Genomic DNA, 22,650 nt, shown 5'->3' with positions numbered 1-22,650 from the left:
ATTTGATTGAAATTTTAAAAAATATACATACCCTGATGTGTTGATATTATAGAGCGTTCATTATAGCTCACTTAATATATCGCCTTCCAGAAAGGAGATGTGTTTGAATTGTTTTACATTTACATTTACTCACTGTAAAAGACCCTTTGTTGACCTATAGTTGTAAACGTCTGTGGCATGTGGTCTCTGGTGGAGAGTTGTATCTTTGGCAATCGTACTACATCTCCTTATTTATTTATATATATATATGTTGTTTGTTTTTTTGCTTGGTTTTTTTTTTTTTTTTTTTTTTTTTTGGCTGTTTCATTTTTGTCATTTATACTAATACTAATAAAATCGTTATCATTCAAATGTACCAAACTATACCTTGAACAGTGCTGTTTATTTTTTCAGTTTCCAGAACAACATTTAAAATAATTTCAAACAAAAACTATGCTGTGTCCTTTTCATCATGCCGAACGGTATCCAGATGAATGATATCGTTTGCCAAGGATCAGATGAAGTAAACGATTTAGCCAGATGTCTTCAAAGCAATGATGAAAAAATCATATCATCTATTATAACAATTACCCCTAGAGATGACAAAGAGATAAAGTTTCAGGTATGCTTATATTGTATTGTAATCTAATTTTATGATAATTGATGATGGTCATTCATCCATTCTGAATACTATGCATGTAGACCATTTTAAAAATGTTTATCAATCTCATCCTATGGTGGGGTTTTTCTGAAACAAATAGTTTCTGAACTATTTTACAAGAGTTTATGTTTCGTATTACATATTTTCTTCAATTTAAAATGCAATATAAAAATGGATGTTGTCTGCTTACATCTATAATACTAAAATTACGAGGTCCAATTTGTCAGCCGTCATCACGTAAAAACGACGAGTCAAAGAATTCAACTTTATATATAACTAATATAGTACAAAGGTGTAGATTAAAAATTACACCACTCCAGGATCTTTTGTTTTCCACGTAATTAATATTGCCAATAATTAAGAAGTTCCGGATCGAGTCCGATACCGATACCAATAGTATATTCACCTGTTACCTATTACCTTATCTGTACGTTCCGCATCTGACAGGCGCACCACCAAACGGTGTATTCAGGATTAATATGTTATATACACGGGTCATCATAATCACAGGGTTGACACTACTAAATTGTCAAATTGTTATCTATTGTAGAACAATGTATTTTAATCAGTAAGACTTTCTAAGATAACAATACGAATACTAAAAATAAGGCGTATAGGTACAGTTTTCAATTTGTTAGTGGGCATGACGTAAAACAGCGAAACAAAGAATTCTACTTTATTTATAACTAATATAGGACAATGCTGTTGATTAAACAATACTCCATTCCAGGACCTTTTGTTTTCCAAATAATTAATATTACCAATAATTGATAAGTTCCAGTTCGAAGGGTTCAAAAAGAAAAATTTGAAAGCAGATAAAACTGTGTATCTTATAATCGGCATGACTTTATCAGATGACAATACTTATACTAAACTAAGGCTTGCGCATAGTTATATACTTTAATTCATTCACGAACCCGCGATATCACGGGTGTGTTCTAGTGTATTTTAATCCTTTCGTTTATTTTAAAATATTTTGGACATTTCCCAAGTCTTGATTTCTTAAATTAAGATTAATAGCATTGGCCTGTGAAAGACAGAAACAGAAATTGGTTCTATAAACACTATGGTCAAAGTAAATGATCTCTTCAGTAACCAAATAACATAAACGTTGTATTCTTTTCTTTTTTTCTTTTTTATTGTACATCGTATATCTAAATATATTTTATCAGTACCTAAATCACGTAAACTGTGTTCTTCGTTAAAATATTCTTTTAGTATCTCATAATGTGAAGGAAACTTTTTCTCTGTGTCGAAAGACATTTTCCTTGTGCAATACATTCGGTTTTGATTCCGTTACTTTATCTGTGGATTTATAAAAACAAATATAACTGGGATTACTAGTATTATTGATTTTTAACGAAAAAGACAATATTCCCATATCAAGGTGATATTCGAATATGTACCTCTTTGAATGAAAACGATACTGTTTGGTCCTTTTGTCTCTTGATTTGTCATATATCCTTTATACGCTTTCTTTTATAGATGCCGATTAGAGTATACGTACCAATAGTTTCTCATGACAAGACTCTTGTCCCGGTATTGAAATATAATATTAAGGGAAAGAAATGGAGAACAGGACAAAGATTACCAGAGGTTCAACTGGATAAGGCTTGTGTAAGTTAATGCATATTTCTCGAAGTAGTTGGTGGTTGGTCATGTTGGTAGTCGTGTGCAAAATTATAATATTTTGCATAGATAATGCATGAAAAAAACAATTTTTGTATAATGAAAACAAACTAGAAGAAATCATATAATTTAAAGATAAGATATGAGAAGATATATAGCTCTAATACAATGCTTTTAGATCATCCGACTCGTTTTCTTGGTACATAAAGAAATATGTGAATTCATAACAAATTTTAATATAAATAGCTACTTTATATCTCCGATTTAGTAAAAACATTTGATTTGTACCAACACTTTATATTTTTTTTAAATACAGCCGTACGATATGATAAAAACATAATGTTCTATATTTACATTGAAAGTTTTACACATTAATAACATGAAAAAGAAATTTGCACATTTCATTAAAGATCTAGACCGCGTGGAATCTGCTTTTTCAAATTCCAAAACGGATGGAGTCTCCCAAAGCTACCTTAACATTTCATCCTCAAGAATTATAAATACAAGTTAGCCAACAAAAAATGAAAAAAATGGTGTTGCAAGTAAATAAATAAACGATTAAAAGATTTAACTAATGTGTTTAGGGTACCTCATTTGTTGGCGTAGAAATTCCGTTGACGCAACTGAAACAGCTACAGTGTGTAGCAGTAGCTAGACATCCAAGAGATGAAACGGAGGTCGATGAAGGTGGTAAAGAGTTTGAACCAGAGGGTGATAGAAACATCAAACTTAAATTTCCTCCTGCAGCATTTCCTGGAATGACAACAGTTGCAACAGTGGTATTCTATAGTTTCCTTCATTCATAATGGAAAATATTTCAGACACAAAAAGCAGTTTTAATAGGCATGATGATAACCTGCTTCTCTTATGTTAACAATACCATTTGTATTACTGAATAATGAAATCATTTCATTTACAATTAATATTTTTGAATATCCTTTGAACAATTTGAGCATGTGATCATAAGACAGATACATCTATTATTTCTGGTTATGTTCAACTATTTTTTCTAGTTTTTGTTCAAATACTTTTCAATCGCTCTTGTCATGTTACTTAAACTTACTTGCATAGTTCTATATATTTACATTCTAAATATTATTACAGACTGTGCCTTGGACTCAAAATGACATCATAAATGCGTCAAAAACACATAAGGAGTTGCAAAATATAAAAACAGTAGGTTCTTATATCAACATCTCGTGTGAAAATTCAACAAATGCTGATTCTGACCTTGAGATATACAACCTTGGATGGGAAGGTAAGTCTTCAATCAATCCATTAAAAACAATAAACCGAGTTCAAATAAACATGTTCTACAAATTAAACAAGAGTAAGCGTTCATTCAATTGAAATGGCTATTTCATAATCTTATTTTTTCGCTGATATCAATCGACAGAGATCAAGTTTGACCGGCCTATTCTGATGACTATTTCATAAAAATCCGTCGCAAGTACACACTAGCGAGTCGCTTTGTGTGATTTTAAATTGTTTTCAAAAGTTTCATCAAGTGTGAAAACATCATTTTGTTTTAAGTTTTTTTTTCTAGTCGACATCGACGATGTCTATGATGACTTGTTTTCGAGATTCATGTGATCATGTTTTACTGGTTGAGTGAGAAATTGTGCACATTTAAACATGCTTCCAAAATATGTCTTCCCTAAATGAATTTACAGTGGATAAAAGTATTGGTAAAAGACATACCTTGAACCGAGAGACGCTGAGTAGATGTGGCAGGTGGATTGTTAACAACATGAATCCTGATGACAGTGATCTGCAACTAGATGATGTGTTTGAGAGCGATTTTGCTGAAGAGCTAATGGTGAGCGAGTGTTGTTTCTTTAAAATAATTGTAGCAAAATGCTTTCAAATTTCGTAATCTTGGTAATTTGAACTGCATTATTGTATTAAGATTAATACAAGATTGAAATGATGTTTTAAAAACCGAGTTTCAGATTTTCGGTTGATGCTTTGCCAGTTTCATAATCTCTGATATGTTTTAATTTAAGTCTGGTCAATCAAAAGTATTTTAGAATCGCGTGTCTTATAGACGAGAATTGGTTTCATTATTGTTTTCCACAATTACCGATAGCAAGATTTTTTAATATAGAAAAATTTATTGTTATTTCTCTTGACATCGAACTTGTACATTTTTGTTAATACGGTTGCGTCCTGAAGGTTTGCTTGTATTCTCTATTTGTTACTGTTACCTTTGCAGACAAAAAGTACACAAGGAGATAAGAATAGACACATTTTATATGAATTAATGGAATCAGATGATGCCAGCATTGACACTTTCGTCGAAAATTTAAGTTCTTCACAACCGAATGTAGCAGACAAAATTTTGGCTGTGAAGTCAAAAGTTCAAAATTCGAGAGAATCCATAGATTCAAAATACGATTTCAATTTTGCAAGTGATTTTGATCCAGGTGAAGTAGTTTTTTTAATAACATTTATTTTAAAGGGTATGAGGAAATAGGAATATATATAAAAAAATCAAATTGGAAGAGCTGACGGAATTTTGTTTTTGAAAAACTTAAAGTACAGTACGTAATGATTTAATTAGCACCCAATTGCACTCAAATTAATAAAATATATCAAATAAAGACAAATTGCTTAAAATCTAAGATGTATATAGTTTATAAAGACATCAGACATAGCCGGAGTGCAATTTGTCCTTCTATATGTTGATTGATTTTAGTTACGAAATATTTAAAGCAAAATTAATCTATGCTTTTTACCTGCAGATTTATCTTGCTGATTGGTTGTTCTAGTAAAAAAAAATACACAGAAAAGTAGAATTGACCATTGAAAGAAATCAGTTTAACTATTTTAAACTTTAAACATTTTTTAAACAGATTTTGAAAAGAAAGAGGGAATAGTTTATATTGTTTCAAAGGTCAGTGGCAAAACATGGGAAGTAGCACCGATAGAAGAAACCAATGATCATCCAAGGGCAAGATTCCTAAAACTTCCTGCTGGAAACAACAATTTCCAGTAAGTTGACACTTGATTGAAAACCTAGCTGTAGACAATCATAATAGTTAATAAATTGGAACTCTCAATCCATATATAAATTATCGAAGATTCTAAAATCATGTTTTATTAAGATTTATTTTTATTTTGCATACATAGCAACTCTGAAAATCTGAGAAATAAATGTTTCCCACTTGGTACAAACCAGATCGATGATATATAAATATTTGGCACATTCAAGATTGGAAATCCGTTTTTAGTTTTTATTCATTTAAAGTTTTTCGTATGTCTTCTTTCTATTTAACATGTATTATAAATTCAAATTTTTTGAGTTGCCTATTAATTACAATAACTTATAATTCCATAAATATATGTTAAAGTATTTGGTGATTACAGGGTACTTGGCCTAGTTGTTCCAGTTGAGATGAAAGATGAATATATATGTAAAGCAGCTGAAATTCTTGAAAGTTTGAATTGTGTCACTAAGGTGTCACTGATTTGTCGCCAGAAGCACACAGATCCTCATGATGCGGTTATTCAGTGTGTCTGGACAGAAAATATCGTTGACACGCTTCATCATTTAGATGGTTTAGGACATACAGATGGTCCACCGGAAAGCTCAGAGTTTGGGGTTGTTGATGGGGAAGAAATAGAAATACAATTCGAATCTAATTTGTATTTCGAGTATTTTCAATATTCCACCTTGAAGATAAAATTTTACAGCAATCTTTCTATCGAACGATATTCGGGACATCTCCTAGTCCTTAACAAAGGTGACCAAGCCGAAGACGATAAATATCACGGTCATTTTTCCTACAGTGTACCCCCTGGTCGGTTGTCTATTCCTAGACAAGGAACATTTGTTTTATACGTGCCAAAGGTATGCATTTCAAACACAAAATAAGTGAATCGAAATTAAACAAATACAAAAAAATAAACACAAACATAATTATGTACATATATATATGCTGCTGAGCGATCCCGTGATAATCAACTAGCTGACGTTATTCATGAAACGTATATTTTCGAACGTTATGTCTTACAGTGCATTGATTAACAGTTCATTAGTGATATTAAGACAAGAAAAAAAATCGGCAACACATTCAGCGTAGGACAATATTGTTCTATATGAATAAATAGATGTGGTATGAGTGCCAATGGGACAACTCTCCATCGAAGTCAAACGGTTTAAAAAGTTTATATATAGGTCAAAGTACGGCCTTCAACATGAAGCCTTTCGTTCAACCCGAACAGCAAGCTAAAAAGTTCTCAACAATTCAAACATTAAACCATCTGTCTTATCTATATAAAACGAGAAACAAAAAACAACTGTGAACCTCAACACCATGCGACAACACTCAACAACATGCTGTATGAATAAGGACAGGTACATAAACATGTAGCGGGTTTTATATTTCTAGCAAGGTGCCAACATTCACTCACCGAAAGAGTAGTGTAACATTGCACATGTTACAACATAAAAAGACACTATAAAATATCTATTGAAATGGCTTTATTCGATCAAATAGACATGTAAACAAAAACAAGTAAACATACACCGTACGCATAAGTTTGATCTATGACTCAATATAAATACAATATTTAAACGTAGGTACCTATATGACATAGATGTAGTAATAAAAAAAAGATGTAGGGGAAAATAAAATCTGAAAAATACCGAACTCCGAAGAAAATTCAATACGGAAAGTCCCTAATCAAATGGCAAAATCAAATGCTCAAACACATCAAACAAATGAATATCAACTGTCATAAAGACAAAACGCCGGTCAAAAAGACAACTCTTACCTGTGACAAAACAACGTAAACAAGTAAACTTATAAATAGTTTATTCTGAAATAGATATTAACATGATCGAATTGATTAAACAATAAAACGTATAGTCAAATCTGCACAATAACCATTGTTTAATAACAGACCAATGCACTAGACCAGATGTATTACAAAAAGAGAAAGAAATGTAATAAAGCATGTCATTGCCATTATATTATTTAAAGTGCCATTTCTAATCATTTAACACATTTCCGATAAAAAGATATGAAATGTGCACTATTCTATCTGTAAAGTATTTTGGATTACTTTTTCACAATAGGTACTGACTTTAAACTTCATGCTTAGTGGTTATACTGTTAATGTATGTATTATTTTTGTTATAATATAGTAGTGTTTGTTTTCATCTTTCCAACTATTTATGTAATTCATTTAAATTCATTTTGTATGGTTTATAAAAAGACATGATTACCAAAAATAATATCTACTTAAACGTAATAATTTTCAGCCTTTAGAAGAAAACGTCACTAACTTTCCTTATACATTGGGTGTGCCAGGTATGTTTAGTTATCAAAGGTACCAGGCTTATAATTTGATACGCGTTTCGCCTGCATAAGACTCATCATTGACGCTCATATCAAAATAGTTAGAAAGACAAACACGTATACAGTTAAAGAGCATTGAGGACCCACAATTCCAAACAATTGTTCCAAATACGGCTTTGGTGATCAATGCCTAGGTTAAGAAAATTCTTAGTATTTCTGTAAAAAACTGTAATAAAAGTTAAATACAATAACAAATCAACTCTAAAGAACATATCTTGTATGCTAAAAATAATGGAAGTTTTATTACTTGGACTTTCAGAACCCTCTCTCTCTCTCTATCTCTCTCTCTCTCTCTCTCTCTCTCTCTCTCTCTCTCTCTCTCTCTCTCTCTCTCTCTCTCTCTCTCTCTCTCTCTCTCTCTCTCTCTTACTTGTTACTTTTAATGTTTACGCGTTGCACAGATGTCTTTGTAAATACAATTTTTAATTATATTTAAACGATTCTCTATCCCATATAAATCTGTTGATTTTATAAAATATTTCAGTCAAGGCATTAGCAAAGTTTATTGCTTATCAACTGACTTATCCCAATTCTAATTCAACAAAATGGGTAGCTCTTGGCAAAACTTTAACAAATGGTAACGCACAGCTGTATCATCAAATATTGGAAAATGTGGAAGAGCAACGGGATCATGCAGAACAACGTGAACGGTGTGAACTGTACATTTTGTATTGTTCTAATCACCATGCACAAGATGTCACTGACAAGGTATTATGGAAAAAAAACATTCTTACTAAGTTATTGATACCTCAGAAAAAAGGTGCAAATTGTAATGATATAAAAAGTTATATATGAAATAGTTTTTCCAATATCATTAGATAGCTCTCGCATTTGTATTTGGAGATTTTAATGATATTTTTTCTATATATTTACTGTCAACATCATCTTATCAACATATGTGTTCTTTGTGTGCTAGTTCAAACCTTAACTAATAAGTTTCTAGTTGATATGCAAACACTCGATAGTATCTGCCCTTTCAACTACCATCGAGTTGCCAATTTTAAAAAACAAATAAGTGACACTCAGTAATGAGGAATCTAACAATAAAGACTGTATGTCATTTGGAAATGGTTTGGTTGGTGAGATGCAAGAAACGATTAACGCCAGTAAGATGTTTAATGAACGTAAGTGAGACAACTATAAACATAAGACCAAATGTAACAGTAATGAACTACTGTGGGTCACCGTACAGTTTTCAACGATGAGGAAACCCCATACCACATAGTCAGCTATATAATACACCAAAATGACAAATGCGAAATAACTTAAACTAGAAATCTTACGGCTCAAAAGGTGTTGAAAAAGGCTTCACTCGTTCATTGAAGTACTACATTTCAATTAAGGTATCCTCCAAACTGGTTAAGATATATGTTAATGTCCTCGATTGCGATGTGTTGCTTACTAATATTGTATATTTATTTTATTATAAAGATAGCGAAGATAATAGCTGCTCATCGTCATCCACAATTTGAAGCAGAAGCCCAGCAATTCATCAAAGCTTTCACTCCAGGCAGAGGTAAAACCTATATTGAATTAGCAGTTCATTTTAGTATCTTATTTTTTTATTAAGGTACAGTTGGATCATTATTGTATAACGAAGTATAGAATAAAATGTATTTGTGGCAAAGGAATGCTCTGAATGAGCATTCAATAATTACCACATGTCGTTGAGCTACCTACAACCAGTCAACAAAAGATAAAACTTAAACTAGTTCAAAGATTAATATCTTAATACAAACTTAATACTTTGCTTAACATCTACCGTTAAAAATATGTTTAGGCAACATAAATTTATCGAAATTAAAGCAAATCAATTTAAAAGAGGAATCAAGATAACAAACAAACATTAAATGTGTCGCATGACCATGACCGCATCTTACGATCCTTTACGATATAGAACTTAGCTAATCTGCAAACAATTTCTATCCCTATTTCGAATATAGCATGTACTAGTATACAACTATAGATTTGAACGTAGAAAGATAACACTAGGCCACCGAAAGCTGCATTTTTTAGTTCGGTCCATGTGGCCAAGTAGTGAAACCCGCTGGACACAGTGTAGGTGGTGTTGTCACGATATCCCACTAGCATGAGTTCGAATCATAGCGGGTTGAGAAACAAAAATGTGTTTCCGAAAAGAGATAGAACCACTTTTCCCCGATTTTTTCCATTCAATTAGCTAAGTGAATCATGTTTTTTTTAATAGCTCGATAGATGCTAATTATAGTGCATGAAAATACTTCACATCATTTATTTTCATACCTTGAACGTGAATTCCTACAATAATAAAGGCCAAAAGTATTCATTTTTTTTGTTAATCAAAACCAATTGTGTTCGTAAAGGCCCCTGAGAAGCATTTAAATATGAAATATCAACTATTAGATATTCAAAATTAGTTTTCCTTAAGTTAGCATGTTAATATTGGAATGTGATTTGTAGCTTATGTGTATTTTAAAGCTTTGTTTAACTAGAACACCTTGTATTTCAAACACAAGTAATGTGAAATACAGATGCAACATTTTCTTGGTGATTTACCTACCGTCAAGGTTGATAGTATTATTGATTTGTTGTTTGGTGTTGTTTTATTTTCTGACGACTTAGTTACTGGAGCAGTGACGGACGGTGGTTAAAATGTCAGTCAGTATTAATAAACTGTGGATTCATAACTATTCGTTCGATACCAATTTTCATGGATTTCGTGGGTCTAATACTACGAAACTAAATGTTCAACGAATGACAAATTTTCTTAAGGCTTGTATTAAAACTTTGATTAAACCACGAAACTAAATGTCCATGAACATGCAAGTTTTCCTACATCCACGGAGATTGATTATTTTTGTTGTTTTGAAAAAAAATCATTAAAAAAAAAGGTTATTCTCGCATTTAAATATTTATTCGTATAAGAACAGTGTTAGTTTGTGTTTATTTCCATATCATTTGATGTACACTTTTAATTTGGCAAATTATTCAAACAATTATAGAATATTCTGGATTTATTCGTGGAATTAATAATTGATTGTTATATACAAAAAAAAGTAAAATCACAAAAATACTGAACTTAGAAGAAAATCAATTCGGAAAGTCCATAATCACATGGCAAAATCAAATAATAAAACGCATCAAAAACGAATGGACAAGAACTGTCATATTCCTGACTTGGTACAGGCATTTTCAAATGTAGAAAATGGTGGATTAAACCTGGTTCTATAGCGCTAACTCTCTCACTTTAAAGACAGTCTCATCAAATTCCGTTATATTTACACCGATGCGTTAACTAAACAAACACAATAAATAAAATAGTAAAAAAATGGGAACAAATGACAGATTTCTTTTAAAAACGATATTTATGTAATTATAATTGTCTTAGTTTATTCAGCCGCATCTGAGACCAGTGGTAGATTTGAAGCATCCAATACAATTGATTTATAAAAAAAAACTCATATACTATCTAATTGTTGATATAAGACCAGATGCTACTGATAACCAGAGCCTTAGTAGATGCATTAAGATGCTTCATTGGTGACTATGAATACGTTTATGAGAATTATATGTGACAAAAATATTGCAGAAAACACTCATTTAACGGTGCTTTCGTTTCCGACTTTGTGAATACTTGTTTCTTATCTTGAATTATTTCAATTTTTGACAACAACTAGTTTTTTCTCTATCGATTTATGAATTTCAAACAGCGGTATACTATTGTTGCCTTTATTTGACTACAAATGCAGCTAAATATATATGAAAAAATATATAAAAAATGCACCGTAAGGCCTTCGACACTAAACTATAGGCTCTTGGCATTGAACAGACGTATACAGAATGTGGCGGAGTTAAACATGTTTGAAGGCACAAACCCTGTGACAGTGATGTTAAACAGTACAACATAAGAACAAAATATAAAAATTATTTGAAAACGCTTAATTCATCAATTGGATACAAATAGTAGTACATCGTACAAAAACAAAGAGTGGACGTTGATGGATACTTATACATTCACACAACAGAAAGACACTCTCTGTATTGCTTTGAGACTGCTCGTAGTTACTGACAGCTTATTCAAAGCCAATAGCAACAAGTGAAAAAAAAATCCCGTTTCAATTTGATAAAAAGTAAATTTTTGAAGGCTTTTTTGAACGAATCTGTTTTTTCTGAATTTGTTCAGTTTATACTAAGTCAGTTTTTGGTGGTATGCGAGGATATTTTCAATGTCTATAAATAGATACATAAGAGCATTATCAATGGTCGGTCTTAATTTATCTTCAATTTATAAATTACCAAACAAAATATTCAAAATGTATTTCTGTTAATTGATGTCTTAAGTGTGTGACATACTTTCGTCAGGCAATCGATATGTTAAATCAAACTCACAAATTGAAGATGACAGCGTATCTAATACATCCACTGTTTTAAATGTCCATCACCTCTGCAATGATCGTACTATTCGGTGTTAATTGTCAAACAAGTAACATTTCTTGTCTTGAATTTTATCAGAAACTCCAAGTCATTTTTCTAAAGTTATGTTCATCCTTTTTTTTACTTTGAAATGGCTAGTTCATCAAGAATATTTGTCTTAAAATATTCGTACTTTTTTATTCGATTTCTTTAACTGGTCAAAATAATGTTCCGACAATTATAACTTTAAAATTATTTTACTTTATAAAACAAAACTCAGCCCAACACTAAGGATGATGATAATAAAACTTAATCTAAGGCTGCAATATTTTTCTAACACTATTTCTTTATTATTTTGTTTTCTACATATCAAAATGAAATGTCGCTCATCTCTGCGGAACGTTTTAGCTGCCTAATGTGAACATACATTTCAATATAAGCAAATATTTTTTATGTAAGCACATATTTTTCCTGGTTACTTAATATACTTTTTCTATATACTATATATGCACATGGTTTACTTTAGATGCACATAGTTTACCTTATAAACACATACTTTTCCTATATATGCACATAGTTGACTTGATATGCACATACATTTCCTAGATATGCACATAGTTTACTTTTTATGCACATACATTTCCTTTATATGCACATAGTTTACTTTATATGCACATATATTTCCTATATATGCTCATAGTTTACTTTATATGTACATGCATTTTCAATATATGCATATAGTTTACTTTATATGCACATACTTTTCCTATAAATACACATAGTTTACTTTATTTGCACATACTTTTCCTATATATACACATAGTTTACTATATATGCACATACTTTATCCATGTATACACATAATTACTTTATATGGACATACTTTTCCTATATATGCACATTGTTTACTTTATATGCACATATTTTTCCTATATATACACATAGTTTACTTTATATGGACACACTTTTCCTATATATGCACATAGTTTACTTTATATGGACATACTTTTCCTATATATGCACATTGTTTACTTTATATGCACATATTTTTCCTATATATACACATATTTTACTTTATATGGGCATACTTTTCCTATATATGCACATAGTTTACTTTATATGGACATACTTTTCCTATATATGCGCATAGTTTACTTTATATGGACATACTTTTCCTATATATACACATAGTTTACTTTATATGGGCATATTTTTCCTATATATACACATAGTTTACTGTATATGGACATACTTTTCCTAGATATGCGCATAGTTTACTTTATATGGACATACTTTTCCTATATATACACATTGTTTACTTTATATGCACATACATTTGCTACGTATACACATAGTTTTCTCATATTCAGCCTCAGTCCCACTAGACCACGATCGCACCACGCTCACCGCGATCTAAAATAAATTCAGATCGTGGTGAGGTCGCGGTGTGAGCGGCATGAAAATGTAAATTTCCGTTGCTTTCACGATGCTACTACGTTCTCATTACGCTTCTACAACGATCCCGCTATGATTATACCACTTTCTCACCGCGCTTATTCTGCGACCTCACTACGCTTATCAAGATCTTTCTACGCTCATCACGTTCTCACTACGACCACACAACGAGTTATCCGATTGCAACACGATCTTATCACGCTTCTTCTGCGATTATAGCACGTTCTTGCCACGATTATAAATATTTCATACCGCGATCTTACTACGTTCTCAGCAAAAACGTCAACATCGTGTTCCATATCAATACAGTTCCATTCCTTCTATTTTTGATTAATACGTAGATTTCGCGGAAACAATACAGTCATGCAACCAAAATCAACAAGAACACGTGGGCGTGGTGGTAGGGTTGGTGTAGAGGCAGAGAGAGCCCTGATAGTAACGAATCCAGATAAAACAGAGATGTCGGACCGACCAACTTTAATTACAACCTATTGCGAGTCCATAAAGCTAAAATGACGATATTTTAGTGAACGATAGCAGAGATAACACAGATGTGTCAATAGATATAGGAAGATGTGGTATGAGTGCGAATAAGACAACTATCCATCCAAGTAACAATTTATAAAAGTAAACCATTATTGGCCGAGGTACGGCCTGTAACACGGAGCCTTGGCTCACAGCGAACAGCAAGCTATACATAAAGGGCCCCAAAAATTACTAGTGTTAAACCATTCAAAATGGAAAACTATAACGGTCTAATATACATGTATACAAAAACGAGAAAGATGGTTGAGCCATTAGAGAAAATAGAAAAGAAGTCTAGCTAATATATATTGTATGTGAAAATGACAATGAGAATGGTGGTCGTAGTATGAACGTAGTCAGGTCATAAGAAGAGCGTGACGAGAACGGAAAAGGCGTGCTAGAATCGTACTATGGTCTTGAACAGCGTGATGTAAACGTGGTATAATCGTAGTTTAAGCGTAGTTGGGTCGTGGAAAGAACGTGATGGTCGTAGTAAGGTCGTAATAACGTCGCTGTTAGATCGTAGCACAGTCTCTCCGAATAGAAACACGCTTTCGCTACGCTCTTCCTACGATTGTACAACGACCTTAGTACGCTCTCACTACGCTTATACTACAACCTGATTTTGCCACGACCGCACCACGATTGTTTTGAACATGTTCAAAGTTGGCCACGCTCATCACGATCTTGAAGACCTCACCACGACGGAGATACGATCTTACTGCGATCTACACGATCGTACTACGATCATCAAAATTAAAATCTTAATTTCAAATTGACTGGGATATATGAGATATATACGAAATTTTCGACTCTTGCATTATGATCTCAGAAGAACACAATAAATGACTATACAAATCGTTAAATAGAAAATGAACATGAACCGATGTTATAGTCACTCACCACGACTAGCAGGTGAGGGTTCAGCCTTTTGAGAAAAAGGGCCTTTCTAGTTATCCAACGTACGTTTGGACTGACGCTTGTATATATGGATTTGTCACATATGTATGTAGGACTCTAAAGTGCAATGGTCACGCTAAAGTGCGATGGTCTACGCTAAAGTACGATGGTGTCTCACACTAGAGTGCGATGGTTGTTTGTTTGCTAAAGTACGATGGTGTAACACGCTAAAGTGCGAATGGACCAAAAGGGTAAGATTCGAGCGGAGGGATTTTAAAAAACATCGAGGTTAAAAAATGTTCTTTTTACAAAAGATAATTGGTGTAGATTACCGTTCACAAAGTATATTACTGATGGGAACACCTCCTGATTCAGTCGTCATTGTAAATTACAAACACAAAATTAGATTATTGTCGGAATATGTAACATTTTTTAAAGCTTTAATCTAAACGAGAGAGAGAGAGAAAGAGAGAGAGGTGATGTTAGCTAACTTTTCTTACTTTTTTTTAATGATCACACAAAAATGCTATGTTTTCCTTCAATATACAAACTAATGTTTTATCCGACTAAATCAAATTATAATTTACGCATGCAAACAAGTACTTTTATTTTACGGACATTACTTTCCAATAAAAACGACAATATTTTAACAGGAACTGCAAAGTAAACTGCATTATAAACAATGATTCAAATGTATCTGTTCGCTTCCAACAAAAGCAGGATACGTGATATCTATGCGAATACTATTTTGTATCTATATACTAGTAGTAAAATGGTCGACTGCATGATACAATATAAAAAAAGAAGACGTGGTAATGAGACAACCGTCCACAAGAGACCAAAATGACACAGAAATTAACAACTATAGGTCACCGTACGGCCTTCAACAATAAGCAAAGCCCATACCGCATAGTCAGCTATAAAAGGCTCCGAAATGACAATGTAAAACAATTCAAACGAGAAAACTAACGGCCTTATTTATATAAAAAAAAAAAAAAAACGAAAAACAAATATATAACACATAAACAAACGACAACCACTAAATTACGGGCTGCTGACGTGGGACAGGCACATACATACATAATGTGGCGGGTTTAAACATGTTAGTGGGATCCCAACCCTCCCCTAACCTGGGACAGTGGTATAACAGTACTATACAAGAACGAACTATAAAAATCAGTTGAAAAAGGATTAACTCATCAGATGGACAAAAATAAGTTCTTCCAGCTACATTTGCCTCAGCCGACAAAGCACGGCCAGATTTAAATCATTTCAGTCATTGACATTTGGTTTTAAAGGTGTTACTAAAATATTTGTAATTTATCTTCCGGCGTGTTCAACTTTTAATTTCAATCGTACTTTATCGTAGATCATCGAATACTGCTTTTAGTTTGTATAAACGACTGTTGACGTCATAATCAAACTACGTTTTTACGTCTATATTTTACCGGACCATCGCACTTTAGCGTATGGAACCATTGTTCTTTAGCGTAGACCATCGCACTTTAGCGTGACCATCGTACTTTAGCGTCCCCCTCGCATTTTAGAGTCCTACATGTATACACGTAGCTCCAAAAGGAGGCCAGCCCTCAGTACCATCTAAACCCTTCTTTGACTCACATATATGTTAATGAGTTATAGACGACTAAAATGGAAGTTAATAAAGACAAGGTCCAGGACGCATTAGTATTTGGTTGTTTTAGTACGTAAAATAATGCAGAAGTGTCTCAGTATTAGGGTTGATTTGAAGCACGAGCACGGGTTTTGTGTAAATTTTACAAATACTGTAAATTTAGACATTATTGCGATGTTTTTATAATAGCGGGAACGCGACAGGGTTATTATCGCTATAATTTTAACTTGCATTTTGAAATTTTATGTATCAACTAAACAGGATTTTTCTCAATATCACAAACTATAAAATCGCATTGAAGACTAAAATAACAAAATAGCAATAATAAATGCACGCAATAGTTTCTGCATTTACAGTATCATAATGAATTGTTGAATAAATGACATAATGCAATAAAATGTAATTAAATTAGATTTATGAGGGTGTAGAAATGAAGGACCCTCATTCATTCCCTCATTCTTTATTGTGTATGTTTGTTTTGTTCACACATCGTTGTCAATATTATGGAATTTGATGCGACTGTCATACAAATGAGAGGTTTAGCTTGGTATAAAACCAGGTCAAATCTACCATATCCTGCATAATAAAATGCCTTTACCAAGTCAGTAATATGACAGATGATATCCATTCGTTTGAAATGCTTGAGTATTTGATTTTCGCATTTGAAAAGGGATAACACAATGTGGAAAGACCTATTGATTTTGTTCAGATTATTTTCTGTGGAAAGATGTCGCTTAGATGTTTGGTTTATGATATTGAACAGTTTATAGCCTTTGTAATGTACCCTGCTTATCCGAATACTTTTTTGTAGAAGTTATTTACCCGAAAACTGTTTTCCTTGTGATTGCATCTCCGATCTCCTCCGTAACCATACAAAAAGCGAAAATTTTATTTTAACAAATTGCTCGTTATATCCTCATGATGTTTTGTCCAATTTTGACAGAAGCGATGCGAAAACTCAATATGAGAGTTATGTATTTGACATAATGAATATATAAATGTATAGCATGGATGGTAAGTGATAGAGACCTAAAGTATATTGATTTGAGGTCCTTGGTTAATTTAAATGAAATTGAGGCCAATTTCAAAGGTACATTATGGCTGAACAATCCAATGATATCATATAGGAGTTATTGTCCCTGAAATGATTCAATTTAAGGTTAATTGATTCATATTCCAATTTGATACAGTTCACAAGGAAGCTATTAAACCAAGAGTTCCAAATGGTGAAGTTGAAATCATCCCTTCGTAAATGTTACGGACGCCATCACGAGTTGGTTGACCGTTATGGAATAACCGTTTCAAAAATGATATCGGATATGATCCTTACGTCGTAACTACAACCCCCTTTCCTTTTATGAATGTGACCTACCGAATTAGACTATTTACCGGATTTGTTATCACATAAGCAACACGACGGGTGCCACATGTGAAGCACGATCTGCTTACCCTTCCGGAGCACCTGAGATCACCCCTAGTGTTTAGTGGGGTTCGTGTTGTTTATTCTTTAGTTTTCTATGTTGTGGCATGTGTACTATTGTTTATCTGTTTGTCTTTTTCATTTTTAGCCATTGCGTTGTCAGTTTATTTTAGAATTATGAGTTTGACTGTCCCTTTGGTATCTTTCGTCCCTCTTTTAAAGCCATAAAGTATTTTGCAAATTGTTAGTTGACATATGACATTGACAAAATAAAAACTGGAAGTGAGCTTGAGTAAACCGAAAGCAGCAATTTTGGCACTAATTTCTTGGAAAAGTACCTAGAAACTAAATATTGTTTTAATATGCATTCTTAAACCTATCATTTGAGACCTGAATTGAATTTCACTAATCCGGAAGTAACTAATATCTCCCATATTACAGGCAAAAGTATATACAAATCTATATTTTGGGAGTCAGTGAAAATAAAGCTAACTTGTGAGACCATAAGTGGTATTTTTAAGATAATTTGACAATTATCTCTCTTACTTCAGGCAAAAATAGATAAAAACATTTATTTATTGAATCAGTATGAAGAAACCTATGCTTGGACGCCAAAAGTAACTTCGGGTAAACTGAAAGTAGCTTCTTATCATTAATGTATTGAATTGAAGTGGAAAGACCTTCAATTGTTCTTTGAACCATTAGTTTTTATTTTATTTATTTTTTCTTCGACAATTTTATTTCAAGCGTATAAATTTTGCTTCGTACGATGCCGCTGATGTTTGGTATATGATATTGCATAGTTTATGCGCCTTTGGAATTGACCCTGCTTAACAGAATACTTTTCATTGTCGGAGTTATCTCCCTGAGCACTGTTTTCCATTTGAGTGCATCTCCTCCGTAACTGTAAAATAAAGCTTAAAAATTATTTTTTTCCAAATTGCTCGTTATACCCTCAGGATGTTTTGTGCAATTATGATTGAAGCGTTTCGAAGACTCCATATGGGCCTTATTTCCCGTTATGCATTTGATATAAGTAATAATAATGATTTATTTTATTATAGTGTCTCACATATTTGATCAGACATATATATATACATAATTCATAAACAACACAAAATAAAAAAGACCAAATATCCAGCCTTATGTAGACTTATGAGACACTTATGTACAAACATTTCTAAAATCTAAAAGTTAAAAGACTTCATTAAACAAGTCATCGTAGTCTAAATGTTCAAAAATTCAAATCTAATATCGTCATATAATGTGCAAAACAACAAAAAATGTTTTTCACTTTCAACATCGTTGCTATAACATAGTCGGCATAGTCTTTCATCTACTGGTGTTCGCGGTCGGGCATATCGTCCTGTCTCGATCGCCAACGGCAGAGACCTGCTACGGAACAGGTGATTTGCATTTGTTACTGGTAAACGTTACGGGAAAGAGACCTAGGGTATTTGGATTTTAGGTCTTTAATCCTTGGTCCATAAAAAATAGTTCAAGGTCAAAGGTCCAAGTCAAGTTCTTTATTTTGATTTTGACTTTTTTTCCCTACTTTATCTAAATTGCTAGTTGCAATAAGTCGTAAATTTTGGTTCAAAGGGTACGCTGATATTAAATGGCTGTTTTCTCCCCTCTCATATCTGAAATTATGCGAATGGTGATATAACTCATTAACCATGAATAATAAATACCTTGGGTCTTCTGATAACAGTTTCTAGGTTTATGACCTTGATATTAATATCAAGGTTTGATGTAATCTTGATGTCCTTGATTTTGACCTTTTCTTTAACTTCATATATGTATACATGATCAATCTATAGAACTTTTACATGAGGTTGCTAGACTTGTCCTCGAAAAAGCCAACCAGAAATGTCAATGTGTAAACCGGAAGGAGCCTTTTTGTTCTTATTCAATGTGAAAATATATAGAATCACATCTTTTTTGGAATCAGTGTCAAGTAAACAATCAAATAATACTGAAAGTGACATTTTTCAAACCAGAAGTAACAAATTATTTTCTTTACTCAAATTATTATTATTATTATTAATATGAGGCAGGCATTGCCTGTGAAAGAGGACGAAGTCTGTATGAATTTATTGTTTTTAATTCAAACATATTTTAATTTCAAAACGGAAATACTGTAATGTTTCCGATTTTGGTTCTGTTGTTAGGGATTTTAGTTGTGACGTTATTTAAGTTATGTAGTCATATGCAATGTTAACAAAGAAACGCTATCATCAGGTAACGTTGTTTTCAAGGAATTATTAAAAATGAAATTGGTATTGCATTCCTTCCTATATTATACTAGTTATCAAAGGTACCAGGATTCTAATTTAGTACGCCAGACGCGCGTTTCGTCTACACAAGATTCATCAGTGACGCTCATATCAAAATATTTATAAAGCCAAACAAGTACAAAGTTGAAGAGCATTGAGGATCCAAAATTCCAAAAAGTTGTGCCAAATACGGCTAAGGTAATCTATGCCTGGGATGAGAAAATCCTTAGTTTTTCGAAAAATTCAAAGTTTTGTAAACAGACTGATAAATATATGTTTACTCAAAGTTTCATGCAAACAAGACCGGAAAAGAAAGTGGACTTCTGCTCTGATGCGAGAATTAAAAAAGTGACAAAAAAAAGTTTCCAATTTTGAGTTCATTAGTTCAATGAAAATTTCGGAAAAATTTTCCCGATTTGGTTTAATTTTTGTTTTTTATTATTATTGATATTTATACTGTGATAGGGGGACTCCGTCATTTTTATTATTATTAATATGAGGCTGTCATTACCTGTGAATGGGGACGAAGTCTGTATTAAGGATGTACTTAAGTGAGGTTAGGTAAAAATTAAGAAATTAAGAAATTAAAATTGATACTATAAGCTGGTAGAGCATCTATTAAGGATAAAGATAAGCTAAAAATGTTGATAGGTCATGAACCTCCTTTTCGAGATATTTGAGATTTAAAATATGGCGGGAAAAGGCTGCCTCGGACTTTTACCTTATAGAAGCATTGGTACTATTTGGGTCTCAAAACAAAAGAAAGAAAATTAAGAATCTTCTAAAATTTAAGTAAATGACCTTTCATGAGCTATTAAATCTTATATGAAAAAATAAAGGGGTGTTATGGGGCAAAATATTTTACATTGTATTGTATGGAAAAACCCCAAGGAGTCCGAACATTTAACACAAATTCCAAAACCTCACCTAAGTACCTCCTTAATGTATTTTATTTAAGGTAGATTCATGGTATACCACCATCTTGGATTGTACAATTACAGTACAAAATCGGTCTAGTTATTTGCCCAAATAAGCAAATTTGGAAACAGATTTGCAATTTAATGCTTAGACAGTTAATTTATATAAAGAAAACTTGTTAATTAATTGAATTATCAAAAATATTTTAACAAATATCAAATTTTTGGTTTTTAAAATCATTTTTTTTTCAAATGAGCCATTTAAGGGGAGATAACTCTTTTAGTACAAAATTTATACTGGGCTAATAGGGAAATTTTTTATTTTTACTTGTGGCAAGAAAACAAGTTCGGTGACACCATGTTTTCTTTTTATTTTCTTAAAACATATTATGAAACCTATCTTCTCACAATTTATTTCAAAATTCTATCTCATAGAATTTTTTGTATGCACTCTTATGTGTTTTTTCATGAACAAACCAACCAAATTTAGTCAATTTTCAACGACTCATAGTTTGAAAAAAAGCACGGTGACCCATACTTTTTATTATATTTTTGAAAAAAGCATATGAAAATCTTCATTTTGGCAAATTATACGAAAATTCTGTCTCAAAAAACATTTACTTATGATCTACCTTAAATCAAATATGTTGATAAAAGAAACGGAAATACCGTAACGTTCCCGATATTGGTGCTGTTGTTAGGGATTTAACTGTGACGTTCTTTAGTTATGACGTCACATTCAAAGCAAACAAAGAAACGCTGTTAAGAGGTAAAGTTTTTTTTTCATATCAAACAATTATTAAAAATTATTGGCAGTTGAATTCCTTCCTATAGGCTATATTTGTTGATATGTTGATAAATATATATTTTATTCCAAGTCTCATGCAAACAAGACCGGAAAAGGAAGTAGATCTGGAAAAAAAAAAGGTTAACGATATTGAGTTCATTAGTAGAATGAATGGATTTCATTGATATTTCTACCGTAATTGGGGACTTCGTCCCCATATTATTATTTTTATTATTATTATTATTATTATTATTATTATGATTATTATTATTATTATTATTATTATTATTATTATTATTATTATTATTACTATTATTATTATTATTATTATTATTATTATTATTATTATTATTATTATTATTATTATTATTATTTATTATTATTATTATTACCTACAGATGAAAATCATGTATTAGATAAGTATTTTGAATTTGTTTCATCCCACCAGTACATGGTGTTTTAAGATAACGGTAAGCATGTTGATGTCGTATACATAAGATTTTCTTTTGCCACCAGGTTGAATTTATTGAATTTATTTTACCTCTTAATCAAACAATTTTGGAGATGTAATATTTATTATTTTTATCTTTTAAAACATTAAATGATCTATATTTGATAAGAGTATTGAATAAATAAGGTATAATAAATCAAAAACAAGTCCTTAAGGTTTTTTTTTTAACTTTTTATACAATAACCAGACGCTTTTG

The 22,650-nt window shown here is 31.9% G+C and overlaps 1 protein-coding gene across 1 annotated transcript; it reads left to right on the top strand.

The window, feature by feature from the left end:
* Positions 1–394: 394 nt before the first annotated feature.
* On the top strand, positions 395–10,347 carry LOC139523406 (uncharacterized). Its single transcript, XM_071317432.1, has 11 exons — positions 395–601; positions 2,126–2,257; positions 2,854–3,048; positions 3,374–3,527; positions 3,943–4,088; positions 4,485–4,695; positions 5,125–5,263; positions 5,639–6,122; positions 7,539–7,587; positions 8,120–8,343; positions 9,067–10,347. The coding sequence occupies exons 1-11, from the start codon at positions 452–454 to the stop codon at positions 9,202–9,204; spliced, it is 2,022 nt and encodes a 673-aa protein (XP_071173533.1). The 5' UTR covers positions 395–451; the 3' UTR covers positions 9,205–10,347.
* The last annotated feature ends 12,303 nt before the right edge of the window (positions 10,348–22,650 follow it).

This window comes from Mytilus edulis, chromosome 5, assembly GCF_963676685.1.
Source record: "Mytilus edulis chromosome 5, xbMytEdul2.2, whole genome shotgun sequence".
Lineage (NCBI taxonomy): Eukaryota > Metazoa > Mollusca > Bivalvia > Mytilida > Mytilidae > Mytilus > Mytilus edulis.
Note: the sequence above shows the minus strand (reverse complement) of the source record. Positions and strands in the feature narration are given on the sequence as shown.

Coding starts and splice junctions, on each gene's coding strand:
- LOC139523406 (XM_071317432.1), top strand. CDS start 452: ATGCCGAACGGTATCCAGATGAATGATATCGTTTGCCAAGGATCAGAT. Junction 602..2,125: donor ACAAAGAGATAAAGTTTCAG/GTATGCTTATAT, acceptor TTTCTTTTATAG/ATGCCGATTAGAGTATACGT. Junction 3,528..3,942: donor ATACAACCTTGGATGGGAAG/GTAAGTCTTCAA, acceptor ATGAATTTACAG/TGGATAAAAGTATTGGTAAA.